Source organism: Megalops cyprinoides, chromosome 12 (assembly GCF_013368585.1).
Source record: "Megalops cyprinoides isolate fMegCyp1 chromosome 12, fMegCyp1.pri, whole genome shotgun sequence".
NCBI lineage: Eukaryota > Metazoa > Chordata > Actinopteri > Elopiformes > Megalopidae > Megalops > Megalops cyprinoides.
This window is the reverse complement of record NC_050594.1, coordinates 25,874,730-25,893,255: the sequence shown is the minus strand read 5'-3', so window position 1 is coordinate 25,893,255 and position 18,526 is coordinate 25,874,730. Positions and strand designations below refer to the sequence as shown.

General features: G+C 39.5%; 2 protein-coding genes across 2 annotated transcripts; one reads left to right on the top strand and one right to left on the bottom strand.

Annotated features, from left to right (window-relative positions):
* Positions 1-58: 58 nt before the first annotated feature.
* Positions 59-2,421, bottom strand: LOC118787345 (G-protein coupled receptor 135). The gene has a single exon (XM_036542874.1). The coding sequence runs from the start codon at positions 2,099-2,101 to the stop codon at positions 725-727; it is 1,377 nt and encodes a 458-aa protein (XP_036398767.1). The 5' UTR covers positions 2,102-2,421; the 3' UTR covers positions 59-724.
* A 3,949-nt stretch (positions 2,422-6,370) lies between these two features.
* LOC118787310 (jnk1/mapk8 associated membrane protein) lies at positions 6,371-9,850 on the top strand. Its single transcript, XM_036542826.1, has 7 exons — positions 6,371-6,473; positions 6,912-6,991; positions 7,435-7,589; positions 7,749-7,955; positions 8,296-8,477; positions 8,591-8,667; positions 8,862-9,850. The coding sequence occupies exons 1-7, from the start codon at positions 6,470-6,472 to the stop codon at positions 9,078-9,080; spliced, it is 924 nt and encodes a 307-aa protein (XP_036398719.1). The 5' UTR covers positions 6,371-6,469; the 3' UTR covers positions 9,081-9,850.
* The last annotated feature ends 8,676 nt before the right edge of the window (positions 9,851-18,526 follow it).

Sequence of the window (18,526 nt, the reverse complement as noted above, 5' to 3'; positions counted from 1 at the left end):
CATATACGAGATAACAAATACCATAACGGAATGTTTGGATAACAAAATGTAGCCCTCTTTTTAATATCTAAATACCTGGGTTCCTATAGATAAACGTTTTGGGATCAAAGACATGTGACCTTAATGTTTCATAATCTAAACAGGTTGATTATGTGTCACCTGTCCGTGTGCATGACGACCTTTGCAGTGGTTGTATAATTAAATACATGCATATTAATCTGGAACTGATGAATATGAATGCACAGATTTAATGGCCTAAAGTTTTAAGTCATTTGTACGAAAATGCAACATGTATGCAATTGCATTTCATCTTCGAATTGCTACTTACACAATAGCCTTTGACCCTCGCTATGTACCATTATGCATTTGTTTCAGTTCAGCTTTTGAATTCAGATTCCGTGGAGACAATCAGGTGGAAGTGAACGTCAATAATCAAACACTATAAATGCGCTCCGGAATAAAAAGCTTATTCCGTTTTTTCATTCTTTCACAGTGTTCAACCGATACACTACCTACTGTAATGACCTACTGCATATTGGCACTCCAGAAATGCTTGGTATCGTATCTTTTCGCTGACACCATCAAGTATGTTCGTGTCTGTGGATGGACATCCATGACCCTTATTGGATAACAACGCTCTTTTGGCACATTGTCCTGTGTATAAACAGCCTGTTTAAAATGCATTACCATTATTTGGATAACAATAAGACATTCGACAAAAAACTTATAAACTAGTATCCGCGGTCTCAACTTTGGGCACAGTGGGCTCAGACACTGTGTCCGGCTGGCCGTCTCTGCAGAAAAGGACGGCGGGGTTTTTGCACGCCCACATCGCGATTTCGCCTCCGTTAGCTGGGCTGGAGGAAGACATTCTGCTGCCTGCACCGTGCCTATTCACATACCTGTCTCTTATTCTGTCGGCGCGCGTTCTGGCTTCCCTGCTCTGGGTTTGCGTTGACAAGTAGGCAGCAATGTTTCTAGTCCTGTATCCCTCCTCTCTGTTTCGCCCCAGGAGCATTGATATATTGGGGTTCCTAATAGCGTAAATTAGAGGGTTAATTGCCCCGTTTGCCCACGCCATCCATATCGCGACGGTGTCCATGACAGGGCTGAAGGAATAATCACCCACAGCCGTGATGATGCCCATCAAACAATACGGGCCCCAACAGAAGATGATAAACACTATCATGATCAGTACTGTCGTGGCCGTTCTCATCTCGCTGTAAAAACGGAGCAGGTGTGCGTACGTGGTTACTGGCCGCACCCTTATTTCTGACAGCCTGACAGTCTTGCAAATGTTATAGTGGCAGAAGCACATCAGAGCAAACGGAAGGAGATAGCACACCACGATTAAAGCTATGCTGTAAGCGGTGCCCATTCTGGAGGTACCTGAATGAAAGACATACATGCAGTGATAAAAGCCCCTTTTGTGCACCACTAGGTCCTTGGATGTTCGCAACACCAAGTACCAAGGAAAGGAGAAAAAAACCGCTGTCAGCCACACAGCTACTAACAGCTGAATGGCCTTCCTTCTCCCTATTTTCTCCTGAGGTTGCCTCACGATGGCATAGTACCGGTCGAAGGAGATCAAAGTCATCGTCAGAGTAGAGATGATGCCAAAGCAGGTGTTAAAGAACCCATTGGCTATGCAGAAACGGTCCCCAAATATCCACATGCCATCTTTACTGAAAAGCATTATGAAGGAAAAAGGTAAACAAAGAATGGCTGTCAGGAAGTCGGAAAGGGATAGAGACATGATGAAGGCATTCGTCACCGTTCTCAGTTGCCTGTGCTTGATAATGACAACCACGACTGCTGAATTTCCTAAACTTGACAGGAGGAAAATGGCCAGAAGCACCAGTGCTTGAGCCGCGACGGCAATGCCATGAAGAAGAGAATTCGCTTCGGCGTTGTTGACGGGTTTGTGTTGCTGGTTTTGATCGCCTCCCCCAGTGTAGTTTCCAGCGCTGCTCTGGGTTACTAGGCTGTTCAAAACGGGGGTCAGAGTGACTATATCCAGCATCAGACCTGTGCCCGACGCGTTGTTTGCAGCTGGGGTGTTGCTTGTGCCGAGCAAGGCAATGTTCACAGGAAAATCCATCGGACACGACTGGGGGGCATCCACGGAATGGAGGAGGACTCATCCCTTTTGGAATATTTAGATCAACGTCTCAGTTTAAAAGCTGCAGCAGTCTCATCGGTAAAATTCGCTCCCGTTAGTAGATCTCGATGATTGCGGCGTGGCACGTAATCTATAGGAAGGATTCGGATTATCTTGGCGTTTGCGCTCTCGCATTCTACAGTCCCAGGAGGACATTTCTCTTTGAATGTTATTAATTTTCTTCTCAGTCACTCCCAGTCTCGTTCTTCGTTCATAGTCTCCGCCTGCCCCAGCGTACATATTTTGGAGCCTCTGCTACACTCGTGACGTCGAGAGCCGTTGCCAAGGTACCGGTGATGTTGATTTTTTTTTTTTTTTTGTGGTCCTAGTAGTATTACGCACTTTATAAAATGATTTTATTCTTACTCTTGTAAGCATGTGGGAGGGGAATTTTGAAAATTGAAAGGTTTGCCATTTTAATTTAAAGATGTACATTTTAGATCATACTGACCCCGTAGTTACAATATATTCCTGGCGTTGATGATTTGACAGTGCTTAGTAAGGGCAGGCCTATAACAATTATGTTTCACAAAAGTGATCTTTAAATGATTATACAGAATATGGCGGAAATATATAATTCTGTATTGATGACTTTGTGAATGGATCCGCAAACTATGCGTTTATATGACGACAGAAAACAAGAGAATTAGTAACTACGAGTAACCATGTATGCAAGATTAACATCTTGTAAATCCTTGCACCTAAAGAACCAGTAGCGTAATGTAACGTTCTGACGTTAAAGCTAAAAAACTACAGGCTCATTGCCTTATTCGTGAAAGAGGTCTTTCTTTGAGCAGATCACAGCCTCAATGTAAATGAAGATGAAAAAGCTGTGTTTCCTTAATAGACCCTACCAATATTGACTGCTGAAGTCGCGTAGGAATGATGTAATTTCTATCAAAGTACATTCACATTTGCTGATAATGAGGTATTTCAAAAGAGTGCAAGGCTACCCAATATTTCCTCCATTTTTTTTCAAATACCTTTTTCCTCTGGTGTCATTTAACCATGAAAGTGTTTCAATGTTACGGTCTGATGTGAAATTGGATTATATACTTTACAACTTGGTGTGTTTTGCGGCAGAATGTGTTCTTGTTACGGATCCAAATTTTTCCAAAGTATTTGTGCTGACATGATTTATACAGGTGAGTAACTTTTTCTTTACTGAAAATATATCTTACTATAGATATCATATCTTTCTGCCATGCACCTTATGTTAATATTGTAACACAAAAGAGCAGAAAGATATATCTATAATAAGACATATTGTATGGGGTATGCCAACTTGGGTATGCCAAGACATACTGTATGGGGTATGCCAACTTGAAGGATAGGATACCTGCAATCCCAAAGGGTCTTTTAAATGAGCTGGTTCATCCTTTTTTGATTAGTTAGGTCACACACTGAACTGTTTATTTACAACACAACTTAGATTGTTGTTTTAATAAGTGTATTGCTGTTAAACGAGCTCCCCTACAAATAATGCAACACGTTTTTCGATTTATATTTAGGTATTCTGTGCGGGAATAGGTCAGAGAGTGTAAAACTAACCTGTTTCTAGTTTCTAAATATTTTTAGGTAATGAAAAACCTCCTTAAGATAGCATAGAGCATATAGGTTGTCGTAATTTCTTTATATAATTTTATTAAAAAAAAAATATATATATATATATATATATATATAAATAATTTCATTATTTCTATGTAGAAATAATGAATAACACCATCTTACAACAGTATATACTGGTTGTGTCATGTCTCCTATTTAGTTCCTTAACTTTATATTGTGGATAGACACTTAAGTGTGACTGAAAGCTAAAGTTGCATGACAAATTCTGGTTGATGATTTTATTCTATCTTTTACAATATCAAAACAAAACAAAAAAACAGACCAAATGAACCTGTTACTCCCCTTCCCTCTCAAACTGCTTCCACTCTATTCAAGAGATAATAGTGTATTCTGTAACAAAATGCTTTTTTCCTAGCAAAGGTGAGAACCATTTTATATCGAAAAACCGGAGTCACATTCCATGTGTAAAAGCATACTTGGCCAATAAAGTCTGATTCTGATTCTGAAGGTCAATTATGGTGAGTCATGCCATCATTACTACGCAGTGCTTGCTTGTAATAAGACAGAAGGTAAATGCTAATAATATCAACATTTATATAATGTTAGTGATAATGTCAGTGTGAATGAGGAGCCAACACTATAACAGTCAGGTACATTTAAAAGAACACATTGTATATGAACATAGTGTACTCAACAGACTCATTACCTTTCATGTATTATTTCATATTCCCCTGAGGCAGATCATACTTTTTTTTCAGAACAGTGGACAGCAGAGAGTAATGGGCTCATTTTATGCAGAATGCATAGTGTTGCTTCTGCTGTATACATTTCATTAATTTACTGTGTCACATGGATGTTCTCCTTCTTCAGGTATTTTCTACGCAGACATATTTTCAAGAATGTACAGATTCAGAGAACTGAGACATATGTATATAACAGCCAGAGCTATGGACTGCATTTTAGGAGAAAGGCATTTCTCAGACATATCTTTCCATTTTTTTCCACCAAACTCAAAACCTAAATTAATGTGCTGCACATGGCCAGAAAGTTCTGCCTCATTAATTTACAGCCTATACAGCCTGTTTTCTAATTAGCAATGGCACTGTGTTCAAGCACACTATGTACTTATTGAAAACATTAAACTGAACAATAAAAACAGGAACACTGTTAAAATCACACCCTGCATAAAATCACATGTTCTGCATAGCAGAAATGAAATTGCAATAATACAGTATTACCACTCTCAAAGGAATTAAATTGTATAACTATATATTTGTACAATCTTATCAACATATAATTGTCTTCTCCTTTACTGATCTGAGCATCAGTGAAAATATACATTTGATGGGTGTGGAACCCTGGGAGATGTTTGTGCCATCAGTGAGGATATCGTGGCATCATAGAGGAAAGCTGGTCGATGTAGTGATAATACCTCATCAAAGAATAACATGACACAACAAAGGCACACACAACCCAGGTGTCTTCACCTCTGTTATGCAGAAATGTTATCCTGACCTGTGATTTGATATTGTCATTGTTAAGTCACAAGCTTTCATGGTTAGTTTCATTTGCAATGTATAGTTCTTAAGCGCTGGGCCTTAGTGGTTTGGAAGTTACCTCATCTCCTTAACTGCAAACACTATGCACACGCTACATATTGTACTTTGTTAGCCAAATTTTATATAACATTATTTGATTTAACCATTGAATATGTGTTCTGTTCTTATGCTGTATATTCAGAATGTTGTATTCTTTTTGTCAAGTTTACTATTACTCCATTAATATTTATTCACTTTATTGATTTTTTATTTATTTATTTGGAAGACACTTGCAGATACATTGCAGATTACACGGTTGTCGTGACTAGAAATGTATCACAGAACAGAATACCCAGAAACTCAGTGATTGAGAATGATCAAGCTTGAAAATGGTGCAACGGTGTAAGTATACACCAGTAATTGTTTCACGCTTACACACAGTACCTAACAATTATCTTTGAGAGTGGCACTTCTGGCGATATGCACAAAGAATGAAAGGATTATTTGTATAAGAGCGATATTAGCACATAACGCAGCGAACACACGCATGCCAGACAATGACTCGTCAGAACATTACCCTGAAACTTACTAATGTACTTACAGTGCCAAAGATGTGTAAAGCAGTCACCCTATTTCAGGTTTGGAATGATCATATACCGATATAAGGTTTAAGATTTCTTATATGATTAGATTTACGGTTGTTATACTTCTTGTTTATCATATGCTTACGCCAGCACACTCACTTGCCAAACGCTTGAACTCTCTGAAGTTTTGTCTACGTTAATGCACAATACAAACTGCTTAAGCTGAGGAGAGGAAAGGGCTTGAAGCGCTTAGGAGGTTCAACGCACATGCGCATTTAGCGGTTTTGATATGTACTTTGCTCAAAGATTTTCTCGGGAGGAATTTCTGAGTAATAATTATACACCTCATAAAATAATAATAACAATAAAGGACCATTTAAAATCTAACAGACAATAATTGTATTGAATGTAGAAATAATAAGTCAACGTCTTAAAGGTGCTTTGATCTTAAAAATGGCGACTTGTAGCATCACAAAATGCAAGCCCTAAGAGACTGTACAGGTCGAGACTTCCGGTCCCGTTTTGCCTAACACCAAGTTGTCGGAAAAAATCATCAGATGCGGAATTATCTGTTTTTCACGATTAAGGGTACTCAAGGAGCTCGCTAGCTATATATCATGGGTACGTATACAGCTGTCAAAAAATAATGACCATGTTTTTGATAGTACTAAGCCATTAACAGTAACCGAACAAATGTTTTTTTTCGTAGCTAGCTAGTTAGCCTAGCTGGGTCTTGGGCATCATCGTTAGCTCCCTAGCATCTTGTGTAGCTTACATAGCTGCCTAGATAACCCAACTGGGTGCCAAAATATTTTACAGATTTAAATATGGCTAACTGGGTATGTATTTTCTTTAGATATTTGATTAGTCTTTGACAGTGTTCCCGCTGGCTGTTCTTCGTGTAGGGAGTTATCTTAACTAGCTAGCTAGCTAATTCAGTCGTCAGCGTTCCCGTACTAGCATAGCAAGCTAACGTTTTCTTGAGAAGCGTTCCTTAAAAGCAGTGAATGATTTGCTTTTTCAGCAACATACTTATGCTTCACATTATTTTCGTTGCAGCTGTAGTAATGAGCTCGACGTGCCCGGGATTGTATTGTGGAAAGACACTGATTAACGGCTCTTTCGAGGGGGAATGCGGGGTGAGTATACGAACGAGATGTTAGCTTGCTTTTCTTAAGGTTAGTGATTGTAACGTCGCTGGCTAACTTGTCTAACGTGTTAGTTTTCCCCAGTAAAGTACCTTGTAAAATACAAAAAGGTTCAACGAATGATTACTCGTAATTTTAATACAGGGAAAAAAAAAGCTGTTTCAGTTGCATGGATTTGCTGGTGTTCTGTGGCACCATCTGTGTGGCATCTCCAACATTGTCTGAAGAGGATGAATTGGCTGGCTAGCTTTCCTGCTTCTGTGGGGACATTCTCCAGCAGTCGTACATTAATCAGCGAGCTGTATTTAATTTGCTATGGGAATCCATTAGAACTGGATTATTACGGTTGGTAATGCCATGCTTTGAAAAGTACCGCTTTGAAGCTACACATGTCTTGCCTTACACTACAAGCAAATTGCTTCCATTTTTCATAGGTGTGTCCACGAGGTGAGAGGACCAATGCGCACAAGATCTGTGAAAAATGTACAGAGTCCCCAGAGCTCTATGACTGGCTGTACCTAGGTTTCATGGCAATGCTTCCTCTTGTACTGCACTGGTTCTTCATTGAATGGTATTCTGGGAAGAAGAGGTGGGTGCTCTTTTTCCACCAGTAGTTGATTGCTACTAATTACCATCTTTCGTATCCACTTAGTCAGTTTCACATCTGTTGTTTTGTGCTACTTGATGCTAACCTGGCTCATATTTATATTTAAATAATAATGATTAAAAATGATGTCTCTATCCGCAGCTCCAGTGCACTCTTCCAGCACATCACAGCACTGTTGGAGTGCAGTGTGGCAGCCATCATGACGCTGCTGGTTAATGACCCAGTGGGTCAGCTGTCCATCCGGTCCTGCAGGGTCCAGATGCTGTCGGACTGGTACACCATGCTGTATAACCCCAGCCCAGACTATGTCACTACACTGCATTGCACACAAGAGGCTGTCTTCCCTCTGTGAGTACACAATGCACGCATTCCAAACCATACAAAACGGGATCTCTTGCAGTACTTTTATTTCAGTCCACCAGAGCATTCATAGATTAAGCAGTAATTGGAAATAATGATTTGAGTATCAGTACCTATTTTCCAAGCTGCTAAAAGAGAGTTAATGCTGAAATACCAGAAGCCTGTTCTGGAGGACTGAAATGTATAAATTAACGTCACCTTCAGATTACATTTTGGTGGTGTACTTTCAGCTTGGTTGCAAACTTGCAATTTACTGAACTCTGTGATACCCAGATGATCCTCTGTGTAATAGCTCTCAAAATGTTTTCTCCCCTGTGTCCCTTCACAGGTACACAATAGTGTTAATATACTACGCTTTCTGCCTGGTGCTCATGATGCTGTTGAGGCCACTGCTGGTGAAGAAGATTGCATGTGGTTTAGGAAAATCGGACCGCTTTAAAAGCATCTATGCTGCCCTCTATTTCTTCCCAATTCTCACGGTTCTGCAGGCTGTAGGAGGAGGCCTCCTCTGTAAGTATGAGTACAGATGTAGTGTAAGCTGGAATTCCTGTATAGTGTTAACTCCATGCAAGAGGAGAACAAAATAAATATTATAATTTCACATACTTTTTTTTTTTTTTTAGACTATGCATTTCCATACATTATCTTGGTCTTGTCCTTGGTCACGCTTGCAGTGTACATGTCAGCCTCAGAAATACAGGTAAGAATTTTTATGTTAAGTGGTAATTACAATGAATACATGAGTTTAAGATATATTGCTGAGGTTCATTTTGTATTTGCCTCACCTAATGATTTTATCTTATGATCAATTTATATTTTGCCTGATTTCACAAGAGACATGTCTTCACGTCAAAATGCCTTGTCTCGGTTTCTCCTCCTTTTTTTTGGACTCAGTCCTTCAAAAACCTGATTGCCAAGAAAAAGAGGTTGGTGGTTCTGTTCAGCCATTGGCTGCTCCATGCATATGGCATCATCTCAATCTCCCGATTGGACAAACTGGAGCAGGACCTGCCTCTGTTGGCCCTGGTACCTGGTCCTGCACTCTTCTACCTACTCACCGCCAAGTTCACCGAGCCGAACAGGATCCTGTCAGAAGGGGGAAATGGGCACTGACAGCTCTAAGTTAGGAAACATGCCTTCTAATTGCTTGTGTGGTCAGTGTTCACACAGGTTTGCCATGTTTTGCCCAGTCAGCAGCTGTCAACATGGGGAGGGGATCTACTGGTTTCAGCTGCGGTTTACCCTTGCTTTGTCTGTTGTACCTGCTGCAGACCCAGAATTGGTGACTGCTCTATGGGTAGTCGCATGTTACAGTCCATCCAAAATGAATATTGAAATTACTTACTGTACATACTTGTAGAAAGTGAAGCTACACATCTGTAATTCACATATCACCTTAATGTGTGACTTACATTGTACCAATACATATTTGTGATCAAATTAATCTGTCTTCTGACTTGTGCATTGAATTGAACTGGATCCAGTCTTAATGTCTGCATTGTACATTTTCTATCCCAAATAATTAGGAAATTTGCAATGTAGTTCACCCCATATGCTATACAGTATGTTGTACTAATTTGTCATTTGTCATAATTGTGGTACAGTCATGTGTAGTCCTTGAAATGCAGGTGTTGACATTGTGCTGTGATTGCCTCAGATCACAATGGTGTTGAGAGGGAAAACTGTTCTATATGGCTGAAAGAAATGTCAGTATCAGTGTGCCAAATCCTTTGTTGTATCCTTTCCCAACACACAGGTAAAACTGCATTCAGCACTAAAGAAACCAAATTTTGTAAATCTACTCTGCATGTAGGATAATCAAACACATTAATGTAATATTTTGCTGCTGTATATAAATACTAATATGTATATATCTGTGCAAAAAAGCATGCCTAATATATTCACTGTAAAGGTATGTGGTTGAAAATTGCTTTTTGTGTGCATACAGTATGTATATATGTAATTATAGGACAACAGCGTTTAACCTCACTGATATTATTTTGTTTTATTTATTTTTTTTCTGATTGTTAAAGAGGGAATTGTTGAATTTATATGTGGATTTCTATTTATATAAATTGAAATGCAAGTGGTTATCTTTAATATTTAAAGAAATGGCATTGGCACGGCAGTGGTTTTTACTTTTTACACGAGATTTAGTGTTGTAAACAGTGCTGTGTGAAGGTAGCTTCCATATAGACATTTTACATTGAATTACCCAGATGTATATGTGAAATCTTTCAGAATAACAAGGTTCAGACTTCAGAGTTGGATTCAAACTTGTATGTCATAAGTGTGTCTATGTGAACGTTCTGACAAAGGGGCCTTTTATTCAAATAAACATATATCAAAAATTCAGTATAGTGATGTTATTGTCACTCTAGTCCCTTTTACTCGACAGAGTGACCCACCTTAAAGACAGCTTGACACACCTTTTCAAGCATACACTTGAATTGTGAAAGGGAATCGCCAGAAAGCCAACTGACTCCAAACTGCCTTTTTGAGCTTTCCTTGATACTACCTTGGATGTGGTCTAAAGACTGCAATAAGATGGATTGGCTTTGGTGGATTGGTGAGGTGGTGTATGGCTGGTGCGTGTAATGTCGGTTCACGCCTCTGTCATCCAGGTGGACTTTGGCAGAGAAGTTGTTTATTTCTATATATGCTGACATCTCATTTTGTCTGTTGAAAAGTATAAAAAATTTCATTTTCCTCTAGAGAAAGGGAGCTAACTAGCTATCTGGCTATCTGAAACAATTTTCATTCTTTCTAGCTAGTTGATAAAATGCAAAAATGCACTATGGTCCGTCATATTTCCACTCTGCAGAACAATTGTTTCATATTTCTTCAGTGTATTTTTCCTGTTGTCATTTGTTATGTTAACAAACATTTGTTAAATCTGGTTAAAATGGTGTATATTTTTGGCATTTTGCTTTAAAATGAATTGGGGACATTTTTGGGAGCCTCTTAAGTAGATGCACCAGCTGCCCCCTTCGCATGCTAGCTCTTCAGTTTGTGTACCATTGACCATACCAACATAATCCATGCCTTTAAAAAATTGTTCTTAGTTGTTTCTGGTTGTCTTGAACAGCTAAAAGCAGCACCACCATTCAAGCTCAGAAGCCTTATAGTGGGTGGCTGCATGGTGTACCAGCTGGTAATGTAATAGCCCCATAAAAGTTTATTTATGTACATTATTTTAGTTTAACAGTGTGGTTTGCTGGCTAGTATTTGCTTCCTGCTAATTTGAAATTTTGTATGTCAGGTTTGCCTTTCTTAAGCAGTCTTTCTTTACAGTTTGTGGTACCAAGCTGGTAAGAGGCTGTCTGGTCTAATAGCTACAAATGTGTGTCATAGGAAATGGTTTTACCATGGAGCAGCTTAAAACCATCATCCATCGGTTTTCAAACTAGCAAGAAGCTTCAGCTACCTGGTTAATGTTTGTGTCTCTTTTGATCAATTAGATAATTTAGTTCTGTAAATGAAATTCTTGACAGAAATCTCTTTTTTGGGTCTTTTACCAAGCCTCCATTGGAATGAATTCACATTATAATGGGCTCATCTTTCATTGACAGAGCTGGCATCGTGCAGATCCACCGATATACTATCTGGATGCCATGATAGCAGACAAATGGTTTTCCTCCATGAATATTAATGGATCTGAGCAACTCCTGCTCTGAACTAATGCCTCCGAGCAAAGATAAATGAAAAGGCATCTGTGGCTGCGAAACCTGGTGGCCATCGATAGCGTAGTACTGATCATCAAGTCAACCTCAGAGGAGTTCATTTGGGTACTTCTGAGAACACCAAGGGCATTCATCATCCAAGTCTGCAGATCATTGAGTAAATAGGGCTTAGCATTTGGTTTGGGACAGGCCTTGCTGGGTTGTACAAAGTGGACATAGAGGGTGTAATAGAAGGCACCTGAACCTATGCTTAAATTCTCTAAATTTTAGGTGACGTCAATGGCGGATTAACACACACACACGTGAAAAACTGAGGGCTAGGGGCTAAGGGAGGGCTGCAGGGACTGGGATATTGCTGTGCTGTCTTTGGCATAATATTCCGAAATCTTTGCATTAAGCCCAGAAGTATTTGGTAGTTTGGTTTATCCCTGGTTTTGCTTGGCTGCGTCACAATCCAGTTACATTTTACCTCCTCCTCAGATCTGAATCTCCCTCCTGCACCCACCCTGGCTAACTCTCTCCACCCACCATATTGTATGCAACTCAGTACAGCAGCAGGCAATTCAGAGCCTGTGGAGGGTGCTTGTGGCACCCTCATCTGCCCCCCTGAGTGAGCATTCAAAAAATGATTGTTGATAACTGTGGATTACTTGGGCCTACGCCAGACGCACATGCCATATGCTAATCGCAACAGCTGAAAGAATGTCCCAGTGCCCATTCAGTCATTGCTTTATTTAATGTGGCAGATAAGACAGCTCCTGCCACTTCATTTAACACGCAGCAATTAAAAGCAATTGACGTTTTTTTTGTATTTCCCCACATTCTGTTTCTGAAGTGCTTCTTGTCAGATACTCTCCTCCCTCACCAATTTGAAAACATGTACACTCAACATTTACAGCTAATTAAGTAGATTCAAACATGGCTCAGGCACACTTCCTAAATTGTCAAGAATGCATTTGTTTCTTTTGGTGTATTCTTGTAAGAATGAAGAACACCAGTTGAACACTGACCTGTTTTGGATTGACAGCTTTTTTCAGAGTGTGAGTAAAGAAACTGTAATGTGTTTTCAGGGCAAGAGAATAGGACATCCTTGGCTCTCAGAGTTTACCTCTACAGTATATTGTTATTACTCAGTAGTTGGTCATGAAGTGCCCACATCAAATGTCCAGGGAAGATACTGCACCAGGCTTTCTGAAAGGTTTCAGGTTCTGTAAATGCAAGAACAAAAATGCATACTGCATTGTGTCCAAAATAACACTATGCCCTGAATATATGCAACAATTACCTAAATGATTTTACCACAAAACACCATCCTACATGGGCAAAGCGATCACGCTAAAGGAGTGAAAATTGCAATCTTGATGCTGTTGACCAAAAAAAGACAATGTTTGCATCATCACAATTGGACATTGACCTTTACACCATCACATTGGGCCCACAAGCTGTTACTGAGAGAAAGGGAGAAAAGGAAAATAATTGTAAAAATAAAAGCAGCACAGATACATGTTTCCAAAGTTACATGGATAGATTTGAGAACACTAAGACGAAGCTTCCAATATTTGCATCTTAGAAGTCCTACCTGTATTTGCTAGACTAGTACTGTGCAATACCGTTCAGACATGGCATTTTGAAACAGTGTCGACTTTGTGATGCCCTGTTCTAGGTGCAGTGATTGGTGCAGTTCCCTATACAGTATGTGCAGGTTGTTCTACAGATTGACCCGTTGTCCTCATAGCCCTCCCAGTTTGCTGATCTCTGCTTCACACAACATCTGCAGGCTCATGCACTAAACATGAAGCATTTCAGTTTCACAGGAAAGTTATTTATTTATCTGGTGGACAGAAGGTCTGCAAGGGTACAGAACAGCAAGTACAAACAATAGTGGGGCTGCATGCCCTGAAATCATGAAATGCATTAATACTTTATTTATGAGCTTTACTTCTATACGTGTCCGATTGTTTAGGTCATAGGGAATGCCCAGCACAGTATCTAGACACATTGCCGTGGACTGCCATTGAGCTGTACTCTTGTCTCCCTGTTGACCGCCTGTTTGCCCCGGTCTTTGTGTGACCTTTCTGTAGCTCCGTCTCCACATGTAGACTTGATCGATCTCGTCAACACACAGCACAGTATCACCGTGGAACAGAAGTCTTAATTCTTGTTTTTTTTTTAATAACCCTGGGGCTCACACTTATACTTCCCTCTGACACTGTAGGATCAAACCTAGATCTGAATGTTTTTAGATGGTAGAATGAGCATTAAAAGAGCTGGCTTCTGGAAGAAGATAAACTAGATAATAATGATGAACAGCTTGGCTGCTGAACAAACCAGATACATATGAACGCTCCCTGGGTCCTTCTCTTTCCAAAGGGAATTTTATCTTTTTGCTGAGCCTTTCATGAGCTCACGGGGCCAAACCTGTTGCCCTCCCATCGACTGTGTGAACTATACCACATCTAAGGGCTGTCCAGTAACCCGATTCTTTCAAAGGTCATCTCTGCACAAAGTGCCTTTGATGGGGGCATTTCTGAAAGATCAATTTTATTAAAGAACAGAAGGGCCAGCTTCTGGCAGGAAATCAATTCTTTACATCTAACGAAGAACGTGGCTGATGTTTTAATTTCATCCACAACAATGGGGTTACTGGCTCCTTGCTTTGCCATTTTAAAATCTTGTGTGCTGTTAGTGCATGTTGTTGTGTAATTGGGCACTGTAAAACAAAATGGCATCAAGGAATTTGAAAGGATGAAGCATGCTTGTGTTTTGGCTGATAAAACCTTGGCAGTCTTGCCAGACACGTTTTCTTAGCAGACAAAAATGCATATCATATCAAGGGAGTGCAGCATATTAATGCACTACATCTCCATTTGAACAAATGAGTAAGATGTTCTCTTAGAGAGACTAAAATTTTTGCTGAGATTATTCTCCTCACTCAGTCATTTTCATGGAGCTCATTAAAATGGGACACATTTGATTAAACAGCTTCAGGGAAAGTGTGATCTGAAAATGTCAACAAGAACACAAATGTGAAATGGATGCAGTAATTAAATGAATTCAGAGTATTCAGATATTTCTTCAGCAAACATAGTCAGTTCAATGAAAAGTCACACTTTAGACAGAGGGGGTCCTCTCACTTTCTCATCACTTTCTCATGCTGCTCTTTACACACTTGTATAAAGAGCAGCTACATAAAGAAGCTGTGAGAGAATGGAAAATTCCACAGTACAGTTCCACAAAATTAAAAGGTGTGTAACTGGACAGCTAGTTATAAATACAGGTCAGATGTTAAGCTCTTTTTATCACTTTTGTAGAGTATGTAAGCAACTTCAGTCCTCACAGTTTTTTGAAGGGGGTGAGGGTCAAATAAGACACACACAGAATATACTGTCAGAGACAGGGGCGTTTCTATCTATTGAAAAGATCAGGAGCCAAGTCAAGTTTGCCTGGGGCTTGTCTTTTTTTGTTTGAATTGAGATGGGCGTTGGTAGGTTGGGGAGTCTATATCTACCTTTATAATAAATAAATATTATCACACCTTCGGACACTGCAAGTCAAGTTCCACTCTGTTACACAGTCTGTCTGTTGTTTTGCTATAAACACCTCCTTTTTCAGGGTGAAAATATTTGGGCCTATAGCCCCAAATGATTGGACCTAACGACCCCACTGGTCAGAGAGGACATTGCTATGAAAAGACAAATACATTCATCCCTTGTATATATAACAAGAGAACATGTAGTACCATGTGAAAGTTTGGCTTGGTGGCTTTATTTCCAAAAGTAACATCAATTAGCATTTTTCCCAGTAATAATAAGGGAGAATTAACATTTTTTGTTTGCGCTTCCACTCAGATATATATGCTCAATACCTGGCATTTAGTTTAGCGATAGATCATATACTGATGCATGAAATTTCAGGTAGATAGCATGAACTTCTCTCAAGTTAAGCCTACTTAGTCTTTTTTATTTTCAGGTATTCCCTGTGCCACAATATATTCAATATTTTCCACATAACTAACAATAGAACAGGTAATAATGTGCAAAACACCAGGTGAATAGTTTGCATTTCAGTCACATCAGGCCCTGACACAGGCTGGGGAAAGCGAGCCAATGTTCTCCCATGGGGGGTGAGGGCTGTCGGAACCACGGACAACGAGCGTCAGCATCAGGAAAACAGCACTGGCCTTCAGAACCATGGACAGCTGCTGTCTTCGGCCGCTCCCCGCTCTCACCTGTTCAAAATGCCTAATCAACTCAGCTGCACTGCGCTCCCTCATTGAGGGTGTGCACCCTGAGGAGAAGTGGAGAGGCCTCAGAGACACAGACTGTTCACTGTGTTCCCAGTAATTGCTGGTCTCGCTTCTTTCCAGACAATTTCAGTGTGGGAAAAGCTGCACTGCCACCAAATTGTGCCGCTCAGAACCATTGAATCCCATGTCTGGCAGGCACCTTTAGAGCTCCTGTGGGACCTGGATGCAGCTGAATTTTTTTTTTTTTTTGCTCCCAAATTTGATTTACTGCCTTTGTTTGAGGCTTTTTGTCCCGACTGAGTTGTTTTTTGTGTGTTGTTTTGCTGTTACCCTTGATAAATACAGCTCTCTGGCCATTGCCCTTCACACTGTCCCAGAGAGTGGCATTCCTGCTTGCCCTGCCCACGTTTTGTTGTGCACACACCACACGTCACAACAGCCTCCTGCAACTATTTTTTTCCCACTGTGCATATAATGAAGACAAAACAGCTTGGCCTCATTTTTGGGCACTTCCCCTCAAGAAATATAGACTACTTAATATCTTTGTTGTAGTTACAGCAAGAGGTTTTGTTCTTATGTTTATGTACTGGATTTTTTTTTTTTGCAGATGATCCTGTCCAGATGGCTTACTAAGCTAATAAGGCATCACACATTAAATATGTATAGCAGGAGCAACAGTCACATCGAATAATCAGAATTGCAGTATATAGGCATAAACCTAAAAAATATCATCAAAACATATTGGTTAGCAATTTTTCAAGCAAGAAACACATGTACTAAAGTGAATATAGTGAATATCAATGATCTGGGACATTACTGTAGATTTGTAGTTCATATGGTGCCAAACAATGGTCTACAGAGCAATGTTAACTTGCATCTCCCTACGCACAACCAGTCAGATCACAGTACACATTGTGCATCATATACTGTGTTTCCAGTGAATAGCCAGAACATTAATTATATTAAGCCAGTAAGGAAAGTGTAGCTGTGTTAGTGTGAGTGGGCCCATAAGCGTCTGCTGTGGTGTCACTGTGGACCTTGGTCTTTAGCTGGGTTGCTGTGGAAGCGATGAGAGTTTTGGTTTAAAAACCCACACCACACCTACATAAGCATTGTAAAATAAACATAATAGAAGATAATAAAAAATAAGCAATTGCATGCCTCATATTTCCCCTGTTATATAGTTTTCATAACAAGACACATGCTCTGCTGCAAATTTCAGGCAAAGAGCCTGAAGTAAAGTGTATTAAAATGGCTTTGTTCTGGGAGAAACAGCTGATGATTTTTTTTTTAACCAATTCAGCTGATATCTCTTTCAGGTGATGACTCACTTTCAGATGTCCACCTGAAAACAAATAGCAAAGTAATAATACTGAACTCGCCTAAGTTGATTAATTAGCTGAATATGATTCATAATTCATGGTAATGTTGCAAGTTAGTTAAATTTTGGTCCCCCACACATGGCATAAGTAACTATCTTATTTAAGTATGAAAATAATGATTTTGAAAACATATCTAGTTTGCACCATTAAAAGCAAAGCTTTGAAGAAGCAGTCAGACAAGTTGTCTTAGCACAGGAGTTCAGCATTCAAATTTACTTTCTGTGGTTTATTTTTGCATGGAATGCTCTGCCACTAAGCTGGTTTCATTCGGGATGAAGAAAAAAACCCTCTCTAATCTGTCTCTACGACCCTTGACATAAATCTGTCTTGATTGATCGTTGTTTGTGCATGTTTGTACTGTGTCAAGACAATGCACAGCACTTGCATATACCGCTAACCAAGATGACACACACAAGAAGACTCCGCTCTCACTGAATGACCTTACGTCAGGGGGTCATGTTGGTGAGTCTGCTGGCTACAGATTGACTATTTGTTTGCTACCCCGCAATGTTACCATTTTTTCTTTGTGTTTGATGTCATCAACAGCTTGTATGATTTGCAAAATGAAAGACAAACCCATATTGCAAATGACATTTTTCCTGTCTGCAGGCATGGATGTAGAAAATAAATCACAAGGCAGATGTTCGACTGCAGGTCAAGAAGTTTATTCCAATTGATCAAGTATTGAATTTAATCGGCAAAGCTAAACTGGCTACAGCACACAGTAAAACAATATATCTCAAAATTGCCCATATAAACTTTAACAAAATGAAATTTTGAATTACACTTATAACATTATTATTTAATTAAAATAATAAAATTACTACAGCAAGGTTCAAATTATTACAGCAATAATGCTTATGTGACTTGGAGCAGAGAACTAAGCCAACTCCAATGAACCATAATTTAACATAGGGTCACCCTCAGGACACCCTGAGCCAACAAACATTTTGTTTAGCTACTATGGAATTGCCAACAGGTCTGGCTGAAAAATACATAACAATACATAAATGAACCCAAAACAGTCAGACATTTCCAGAAACCAAATGGAGTAACGCCAAATACATCGACCTTTACTTTACACAGAGAGAAGTCTAAGAGCCTATTTAAATTTACAGTCAGTGCTGAAAACCTAAAATGAATATGCAAACCCAGACACAGACAAATAGTACAGAAAAATAATGGTATTAGGCCAATAACACAAGTTACATACAATGTTGTTACAATGTTAAAAAAGCCATTACTAAA

Coding starts and splice junctions, on each gene's coding strand:
- LOC118787345 (XM_036542874.1), bottom strand. CDS start 2,101: ATGGATTTTCCTGTGAACATTGCCTTGCTCGGCACAAGCAACACCCCA.
- LOC118787310 (XM_036542826.1), top strand. Junction 7,590..7,748: donor TGGTATTCTGGGAAGAAGAG/GTGGGTGCTCTT, acceptor CTCTATCCGCAG/CTCCAGTGCACTCTTCCAGC. Junction 8,478..8,590: donor TGTAGGAGGAGGCCTCCTCT/GTAAGTATGAGT, acceptor TTTTTTTTTTAG/ACTATGCATTTCCATACATT.